The sequence below is a fragment of the Leuciscus leuciscus genome (assembly GCF_965113295.1).
Source record: "Leuciscus leuciscus genome assembly, chromosome: 8".
Taxonomy (NCBI): domain Eukaryota; kingdom Metazoa; phylum Chordata; class Actinopteri; order Cypriniformes; family Leuciscidae; genus Leuciscus; species Leuciscus leuciscus.
Genome location: NC_138732.1, coordinates 4,018,067 through 4,028,066, shown reverse-complemented (window position 1 = coordinate 4,028,066; position 10,000 = coordinate 4,018,067). Strand labels below are relative to the sequence as shown.

General features: G+C 34.8%; 2 protein-coding genes across 5 annotated transcripts in view; both read left to right on the top strand.

The window, feature by feature from the left end:
- acsl1b (acyl-CoA synthetase long chain family member 1b) overlaps window positions 1–4,547 on the top strand; it is a 28,943-nt gene extending 24,396 nt beyond the window's left edge. For all 3 annotated transcript variants that reach the window (XM_082176994.1, XM_082176993.1, XM_082176995.1), the window contains exons 17-21: window positions 1,005–1,121; window positions 1,439–1,582; window positions 1,668–1,769; window positions 1,927–1,998; window positions 2,858–4,547. In XM_082176994.1, coding sequence (XP_082033120.1) covers window positions 1,005–1,121; window positions 1,439–1,582; window positions 1,668–1,769; window positions 1,927–1,998; window positions 2,858–2,998 — 576 coding nt within the window. In that variant the 3' untranslated portion in view covers window positions 2,999–4,547. The remainder of the gene's footprint in view (window positions 1–1,004; window positions 1,122–1,438; window positions 1,583–1,667; window positions 1,770–1,926; window positions 1,999–2,857) is intronic.
- Window positions 4,548–5,861: 1,314 nt separating this feature from the next.
- The window catches only part of LOC309504076 (pre-mRNA-splicing factor RBM22-like), a 14,808-nt gene continuing 10,669 nt past the window's right edge, over window positions 5,862–10,000 (top strand). Inside the window, exons 1-2 of one of the 2 annotated variants that reach the window (XM_082177074.1) lie at window positions 5,862–6,016; window positions 8,834–8,887. In XM_082177074.1, the coding sequence (XP_082033200.1) occupies window positions 5,912–6,016; window positions 8,834–8,887 (159 nt within the window). In that variant the 5' untranslated portion in view covers window positions 5,862–5,911. The remainder of the gene's footprint in view (window positions 6,017–8,833; window positions 8,888–10,000) is intronic. The other variant, XM_082177073.1, reaches the window with a different exon arrangement.

Genomic DNA, 10,000 nt, shown 5'->3' with positions numbered 1-10,000 from the left:
GTGTGTGTGTGAGAGAGTGTGTGTGTGAGTGTGTGAGAGAGTGTGTGAGAGAGTGTGTGTGTGAGTGTGTGTGTGAGTGAGTGTGTGAGTGAGTGTGTGAGTGAGTGTGTGAGTGAGTGTGTGAGTGAGTGTGTGAGTGAGTGTGTGAGTGAGTGTGTGAGTGAGTGTGTGAGTGTGTGAGTGTGTGAGTGAGTGTGTGTGTGAGTGTGTGTGTGAGTGAGTGTGTGAGTGAGTGTGTGAGTGAGTGTGTGAGTGTGTGAGTGAGTGAGTGTGTGAGTGAGTGAGTGTGTGAGTGAGTGTGTGAGTGTGTGAGTGTGTGAGTGTGTGAGTGAGTGAGTGAGTGAGTGTGTGCGTGTGTGCGTGTGAGAGTGTGTGCGTGTGTGAGTGAGTGTGTGCGTGTGTGAGTGAGTGTGTGCGTGTGTGAGTGAGTGTGTGCGTGTGTGAGTGAGTGTGTGCGTGTGTGAGTGAGTGTGTGCGTGTGTGAGTGAGTGAGTGAGTGAGTGTGTGAGTGTGTGAGTGAGTGAGTGTGTGAGTGAGTGTGTGAGTGTGTGAGTGTGTGAGTGTGTGAGTGAGTGAGTGAGTGTGAGTGTGTGAGTGTGTGTGAGTGTGTGTGAGTGTGTGTGAGTGTGTGTGAGTGTGTGTGAGTGTGTGTGAGTGTGTGTGAGTGTGTGTGTGTGAGTGTGTGTGTGAGTGAGTGAGTGAGTGAGTGCGTGTGTGCGTGTGAGAGTGTGTGTGAGTGAGTGAGTGAGTGAGTGAGTGTGTGAGAGTGTGTGAGTGAGTGTGTGAGTGTGTGAGAGTGTGTGAGAGTGTGTGAGTGTGTGAGTGTGTGAGTGAGTGAGTGAGTGAGTGAGTGAGTGAGTGAGTGAGTGTGTGAGTGTGCGTGAGTGTGTGAGTGAGTGTGTGTGTGTGAGTGTGTGTGTGTGTGTGTGTGTGTGTGTGTGTGTATGTATGTTTGCATGTGTTCTTTCTCACATTTGACAGGTTGTTTTGTTGTTTTCTGGCAGGTGTGTGTGAGGGGTCCTAATGTTTTTAAGGGATATCTGAAAGACCCTGAGAAGACAAAGGAAGCTCTCGATGAAGGAGGTTGGGTTCACACAGGAGACATCGGCCGGTGGCTTCCCGTAAGACTGTGTTTACAAGCACATTTTATTTTAATTAAGAATTTACATCCACTATTTTGGTGCATAATAATAATAAAGCATCATGAAGCTGATTAAATGACTTGCATGTAGAATATACACTACAAACGTTTGGGGTCAGTGAGCTTTTTCTAATGTTTTTGAAGGAGTCTCTTCTGCTCACCAAGGCTGCATTTATTTGATCAAAAATACAGTCAAATATTACTTTGACATGCCATGTTTATATTATATGAAGACAGAAGGTGCACATAAATCTGCACACACACACAGTCAAGCAACCAGGCATCTCTTTATTGCAGAATGGCACTCTAAAGCTCGTGGACCGTAAGAAGCACATTTTTAAGCTGGCTCAGGGAGAATACATCGCTCCAGAGAAGATCGAGAATATTTACATCAGGAGTGAAGCTGTGTCACAGGCCTTCGTACACGGAGACAGTCTGCAGGTGAGACAATACCGCTCAGATGGAGGCGTAACAATAACATGGCTGTTTATTATTATTATTTATTTATTTGATCTTTCTCTCCCAGGCCTGTCTGGTTGCCATCATTGTTCCCGATCCGGACTATCTGCCCGGCTGGGCCAAGAAGAGAGGCATCGAGGGCTCATATGAAGAACTGTGCAGAAATAAGGTAGTAAACCTGCAGATCTCGCGCGTGTGACCGTTTGCATTTGGTTCGCTTTTCAGGAAGTTTGTATGCGTTGGTATATTTGGGTATTGAATTAAATCGAAGTGATCTAATTTCTCCATAAACCATTAATAAATAAATAAATGCGTGATGTTTTCAGGAGGTAAAGAAAGCTATTCTGGAGGACATTGTCAAATTGGGTAAAGAAAGTGGCCTGATGTCTTTTGAACAGGTGAGTTTCGTCTTTATAATGAAATGTATAAAGTTATGATCTGAAAGAGTCTCTTCTGCTCACCAAGGCTGCATTTATCTCATCAAAAATACAGTCAAACAGTGAAATATTAGTACAATTCTAACTAGCTGTTTTCTATGTGAATATATATTTTAAAGTGTAATTTATTCCTGTGATCAAAGCTGAATTTTCAGCATCATTACTCCAGTCTTCAGTGTCACATGATCCTTCAGAAATACATATTTTTGTGCACTGCACTGGTTTATTTTTAATAAAAAGGGGGTAACAAAGTAGTAGCATGGTAAAAACATGGTAACATTCAAAACTTTAATGTGCATTTGCTCATTAATGAGAAGTTATTGATCAGATACAATATGGTTTTAGTTGAAAAATATTAAGTTATGACTGTTTTATAAGCTCACAGTGCACACGGTCATTACAGTTAATGCATTCTTGTTGAATTAAAAGTATTCATTTAAAAAATTTTTTTAAAGATCATAATAAATTTTAAATGGTAATGTTTCATAGTTTCCACAAACATATAAATCAGCACAACTGTTTTTAACATTGATGATAATCATAAATGTTTCTTGAGCAGCAAATCATCATATTAGAATGATTTTTGAAGGATCATGTGATACTGAAAATGACAGCTTTGATCACAGGAAATAAATGACATTTGACATAAATTGATATTTCACAATATTACTGTTTTTACTGTATTTTTCATCAAATAAATGCAGCCTCTGTGAGCAGAAGAGACTTTTAAAAACTCGTAATTATGTCACACTTTTGACCGCAAGTGTATATATGAATGATTTATTAAATGATGAACGTTTTCCATCGTCTTCACGTTCAGGTGAAGGACATTGCTCTACACACTGAGATGTTCTCCATCCAAAACGGCCTCCTGACGCCCACCCTTAAAGCCAAACGTGCCGATCTCAGGGAACACTTCAGGACACAGATCGACCAGCTTTACTCCAACATCAAAATGTAAACCCGAGGAAGAGCCTCAGATGAAGCTGGTCTGGGTTTCATGTCTGAACAGAGCGATCAGAGACTGTTGTTTAATAAGATTAAATACCCTAGATCTGTTCTGTAACTCGAAGGCTTCGACTCAGGCAAACATCCCATATTTTCACACCACCTGACTATTTTAAGAGAAAAGAAAGAGGATAAACCTAAGCAAACACCTAATTCTGTTATTGAAGACAAAATTATTCCTCTTTAATCTGAGTGCAATTTTCTTCTGATGATATAATGTGTAGAAAAGCCAAACATGATGTCAATGCTTAACACAGCTAACCTTCATTTTTTTTTTAAGTTTGTGGCCTCAAATTTTTTAATTCAGCTTCTTGTAACGATCTCACATTGTGTATATGTGTGTTTGAGAAATATTTGTACAGTCTCAGGGAAAAAAATGTGCCTTATTAATGGACTTCAGCTGCATTTGAGTGTTATTGATGTGAGGGCAAACGCACACATGCTAACAAATGAAGCTAACTGTACTGTACGTTACCTCAGAATCGACATGAAGTGCAAAACACTTGGTGGAAACTGGGAAATATTTAAAGATTTTGTCTTCCAGTAGTTGTAATGATCTGAAGTCTTTTTCAGGACATGAGGTAACTTAAAATAAAAAAAGGGAAGAGGTTTTTATTTTAGGAAAAAAAAAATACTGTAATCGTGCCTTTATTCAAGAAACGCAGGCAAAGCAAATGTGTTCAGTTTTATTTTTCTACATATTTATGTAGAACTTTTATAATGCTACAAATTGTTCCAAAGAATGGTGCCTTGTACAAATGGTTCATAATGTGTTTTTATGAATGATTTACTCAAATTAGTTTTGCTTGTGTTTCATGAATAAGGCCCGCTGGCGCCAAGGACGATTAATATAACGATAACTATTAAGATATAGCTCTAAAAATCTAAATGATAGATTAGCAGAGTCCACAACTATTACGATAATGACAGAAACAATATCATTTGCGAACTATTTTTTATAGCCTGATGAACGATAAAAACGACAACCAATCAGAATCCATCCTGCTTTGACGCGGGAAGCATTTAAAGCGGCAGTGCGCTTAGAATGAACAGACATTATGCTAATATAGTTATGATTAAAGTTACCGTTATAGTCATCGTTCTTGGCCTGAACGTGCCTTAAGTTTAAACACAGCCAAGTATCAATCCGCGGTGATTAATATGAATATCTATATAAGCCATATGCTGTGTATATGATGACTTTATTTTTAAGACGGCTTGCATTCTCAGCTCAAACCGCATCCAGTTTTGTTGCATAAGTGCTTATTTATTTGAAGGCTTTAATGGCAGATGATATTATGTTGTTTTCAGGTGTATTATATTATATTATAAGCGTGACAATCTCATATTGTTAGGAGCTTTCTACATGCGTCCTTATTTTTCATTGGTTGCTGCTTCATGTTCATTGTAATCGTGTGTTTATTATGCACAGGTTGTTTTTGTTGTTTGTTTAATCACGCTTATGACCTGTAGATTAGCCAAATAAACTGTGTGTGTGTGTGTGTGTGTGTGTTAAAATGACTCTGATAAACAAAGATTCTTGTAATCAAAAATATTATCTTGATATTAATGTAAATTTCCCATGCAAGAGGTGTACATGAATGAAATTAAATATGATTTATGGTTAATGAACAATTGGTTAAAGATGTTTTTTTTTTGTTTACACTTTACTAAAATGAAATTGTAGGTTATTTTTATATAATTTAATGTAACTAAAACTTTACTTTATAATTTAATGCAATCAAAACTAATTTAGTAAATATATAGAGTATTATTGATTATTCTTGATATAGATTGCTTTAGAAAGACCCAGTTAAACAGTGGTGCTCTGTAAAAATTATATGATTAATAAGTTACTACAACATATGTTTTTAAATTGCTTTAACTCATCAAAATAAGTTAAGCAATTTTTAGTTATACAAGATTCTACTAATTTTTTAAGTTAGTTTAATGTAATTTAAGTTAAATTTTTTTTACAAACATCCAAGTTTATTGTACATAAAATAAAACAATAAATTATCAATTTAAAATATTGTTAAATGATATGTAGCAAAATAAAAGTCATACGATGTACGTTTATTATGTTCCTTTTAGATGGAAATGTTTTATGTGCGATTTATTGGTTTTAATTTAAGTTATTATTGATCAAGAATGTTATTATTATTCTACAGTTATATAAATAGAAAAGGCATGCAGTGTATTTCACAGGACCATCCATGCAAGCAGAAACAAACACGCTGCTTGTATTAAATGCATTTATTTATTAATTAATTTACTAATAGTTGGCTATATTAATATTGGATTTAAATACAAAAATTCTATTCATTTTATAGAACCTGTCATTTTATTATTATTTTTTTTTATTGAACATTATTGGAACAAATCAGTTAATACAATAAAATAATACATTTTAAAAAAGGATAATATGGAAGACAAATATAGCCTATATATATGTATATATATACAATGATACGAAATTAAAGATAAAGATGCAATGAATCAAACTATGCTACATTCAAAAGTTCGTCATACAATTTTGACACTTTTTATTGTCAATTGTTTTGGTGACATAATTAAGTAAAGTCATAAAAAATAAATAATTTGGGTATTGTTAAGAAGAATCACTTTTTTGAATAAAATGTTTTGCCAATAAAATAATTACATTTACTATATAGCCTATGTATATATTTATACATATATTTATACATTCTATATTTCCTCACTACAGTGAGAGAAATAACAGATTATATCACACAATGTTAAGGCAATATACAATGGAATTTTGACAGATCAGACCAAAATTATTTGACAGAAAAAAAGATGATCAACTGACTCACGCACCTGCCCACCTGCCTTTGTAAATAGAATGTGTGACGTCGTTGCGTCATTTCCACGTCGTGCGTGCGCGCGGCCGAACATGGCGACGTCCCTCGGCTCAAACACCTACAACAGACAGAACTGGGAAGATTCGGTATGTTTTAATTTAATTAATTTATCGAAAATGTGATGCACTGCAGACTACTTCAAACATGTGTCTGTTTCTTCGTTTACTAAAAGAAAGAAACATTTTCAAGACAGTTTTAGAATAGCGAGCACTATGCGCGTGCGTGGTGGTCAAATACTCATTAGAATATCAAATAAATAGTTAATGAAGTTTACGTAGATATAATTTTTTTTAATTTCTTTTAAATAAATGTCTAATATTTGTTTCAACAAATGTCTTTACATAAATGTCAAATATTGGTTATGAATATTTGACATTTTCTGGATAAAATGTTTGTTTACGTGTTGTTTTTATTGTGCAGTCCACAAACTAATCATTTTAGAAGAGACAAATGAAAAACTGCAAAAGCAAACAAGCTTAAACGTTGACAAAGGGATTGTTAAGGGTAAAACCTATAAAATATCATGATTAAGGTCACTCTCTGATGCAACAAACTGCTTATCTGATTATTAATTATTAAATCTAACTTTTATTTAATATCTTTGTGTATTTTGTCGTTAGGTTGTATAATATTGTCTTCATGAAAGCTTTTTTCTCATAAACCAAATATTAGCAAACAATCATTAATCCAAATAGTCACTTGTCACATGTTATGGCATCAGAATTAATGCTGCAATCATAACTGAGAATTGTGATTTGTCTGAATGTCGTGCACACAGACTGTGATGAGAAAATAAGTATATGAGTTGAATTGTCTGTCTGATCCTGATGGATGAAGTATCATCTGTGCTGCTGTGATTGCTGAAACTATCTTTAGCTCGTCTAATGAGGTGAAAGACATGCTAGAACTTGTTGAGGGAGCAGTTTACACAGAATCTGTGAAGATAGCATAGAGATTGACCCTCGTATGATCACAGATGCAATATTGCTGGAAATAGGTCGACATGTGGCGATTAAACATGTCTGAAATTATGAAAATGTAGTGATGTTGCCTTACTCTGAAGTAAAACAGGTTTTGTGTGCATGTTGAATACACATGCGTTGCACATTTTCATCATTATATATAAAAAAAAGTTTTCTAACACACTTTTCAATTTTGTGATTTATAAAAAAAAAAAAAATTCATCATGAATATCATCATGAGGTTTTTTTCTTGAGGTTTTTCTTTTTCTTGAGGTTTTACCCAAAAGAAGCATTTACTAACCTTGTCATTAACCCCCCGCTGCTGTTCGGTTAGTTTTGACCGAAAATTTTTACGTTTTTGAATTTTTTACTTCATCGGAATGGTACGAAATTTGGTTAAGGTTCTGGCACTTGCTGTGTGAACACGGACATTATTCGAAAAGGTTAAATGGTCCTGAAAAAAAATTGTCACACTTGTGGTGTTCGCAGTTAAAAATTTCATTTCATCTAGTGGAAGTGTTTGGTATTGCGGCCAAACAATATATCTTACTGAAAGTTATTTTTTTTTAGATATAAACCCTTAAATTTGGAGCACAAATTGTTTAGATTCATGGCTTTGATTTTCTTGCAGTTTCAAAGAAAAACGTGTTTTTGAAAATATACTTTTCATATCAAAATTCGAAAATAGTATTTTTGTGCATTTTTTTGTGCAATTGCAACGTACAATTCTGTAACCTTTTTTTTAAGTTCACTTTTTAATCTGCCAAGTGTCGTCTTTGAAAAGAGATCAAACTGAAGTCTGTGCTCTAAATTTTTACGACAGTTTAAGTTGGAAATTTAATGCTCAAAAAGTGGATAAATGGATTATAAATACAACATAAATACATTTTAGTCCCATAAAATCCCTTAAAAATACAAAATATTAAATAAAAAACATTATCGTACTAAAATATAGTACATTCATTGAAATAAAAAAGACACTTTTTTTTCTCAAGTGTCTGAAATGCTTCAATCAAGGATTCAGTCTCTCTAAGCCCCGCCTCTCTGAGAGGTGCTCTGCTCTGATTGGTCGGACGGCCCAGTCTGCTGTGATTGGCCAGAAACCAAACGCTCATTATCATATCTGAATCTCAGCTCTTGACACACAGTGATACGAACAGTAACGATGGCGTGGGTTTTACCGTATCTATCTCAGAAAACAGCGTCTTCTCCACATGAACAACACAAACCAAACTGTACTTTGATCTTTGAAACTTTGCATACCTTTTACATTCACAAACAGCTGTATTACACACTGCATGAAATACAAGTTTGATTCAACCATCAAAATATGAGGAAAATACTTTAAATATGCGGGAAGATCAAAACTCTAAACTTATCAACACTAAACTACAGCTACAGGTTTTATTTTACTATGCATAGAAAAACAAACACTCACAAGAAAAGCACACAATGACGACATATTCAGTTTTTAATATTTTATAGGTTCTGTCTTGTTTTTGCATGTATTTATAATGTCTTTGTATGGCAGCTTGGACAAAAATGATATTATGTTTCATTGCATTATCACAAACACAACTATGCAATATGCTGACAAAATCCTTGACAATTTTTTAATAATATTTGAATAAAGATGCCAATTTCCCTTTTTTTGCCACTACTGTATATCAACAATATAAATGATCCTCTGGATTAGATCTAGCTATTTTGTATTTATTATTTTGTCTAACATATATATATTTCAGTGTCACAGTGTCTCGGGCACTCAGCAAATATTAATAATATTTTTTTTAAGCAAACAGTTTGCCTTTCTTCATGGTCTCTCTTGCATTTACTGGCACTGATGATGACTTCTCATTTATTTCTATTTTATTTTAACATGATATTTGTCAAGTGTCTGTACATTTTGTTGTCCTGATTGTCCGAGTGTTCTCCCTCCAGGACTTCCCTATTCTCTGTCAAACATGTCTCGGGGAAAATCCATACATTCGCATGGTAAGTGATCCAGTTTTTTTTTAAAGGGTTCATCGGATGCAAAATTTACTTTTATATGGTGTTTGCATATAAATGTGTCTATGGACACAACCACCAGACAATGAAGAAAATCCATTCACTCCTTTTTTTTATCCTCAATATCCAGTGTTTTTTATCCTTTAACACTCTCAATAATCAAGCCGTTTCGATTTTCTGAGCAATATGATGTCATAATGCTCATGCTCTGCCCACGACCGCTGACAGACTGTCCCGTATTAGCATATTTCCTGTATTAGCATATTTTCAGTATTAGCATATTTCCCGTATTAGCATATTTACTGTATTAGCATATTTCCCATATTAGCATATTTACTGTATTAGCATATTTCCCATATTAGCATATATTTCCTGTATTAGTATATTTCCCATATTAGCATATTTCCTGTATTAGTATATTTCCAGTATTAGCATATTTCCAGTATTAGCATATTTCCGCCCTCAGCCATTTGTATACAATGGATATGAGCAGTTGCTCATTATCATTTAAAGAGACATGCACCTCATTATCATTTAAAGAGACATGCACCTCATTATCATTTAAAGAGACATGCACCTCATTATCATTTAAAGAGACATGCACCTCATTATCATTTAAAGAGACATGCACCTCATTATCATTTAAAGAGACATGCACCTCATTATTATTTAAAGGGCACCTATTATGCAAAATTCACTTTTACATGGTGTTTGAACATAAATGTGTGTTGGCAGTGTGTGAGCAAAACCACCCTAGAATGATAAAAATCCACCCAGTAGTTTTTTTACTATCTCAATAAATCACAAGCACTGTCTCAGAACGCCCTGTTCTAGATTTCCCTCACTGTGACGTAGAAATGCGCTAAGCCCCACCGACGCGGTTTGATTGACAGTCTGGTTTTGGCATAGACCCCGCCCTCTGTGATCTGCATCCTCCATTGTTTCAACGACAGCCGGTGTGTAATGTCTCATAAGAAGTGTAACTTAGGTGTTCTGTTGTGGGATGTAAGAATGGACATAGTAGTCTTCACTGACATCAGAGCCACTGAAAACGCAGCGGATGGATTTTATTTATGAAGAAACGCCGCCACTTAAACT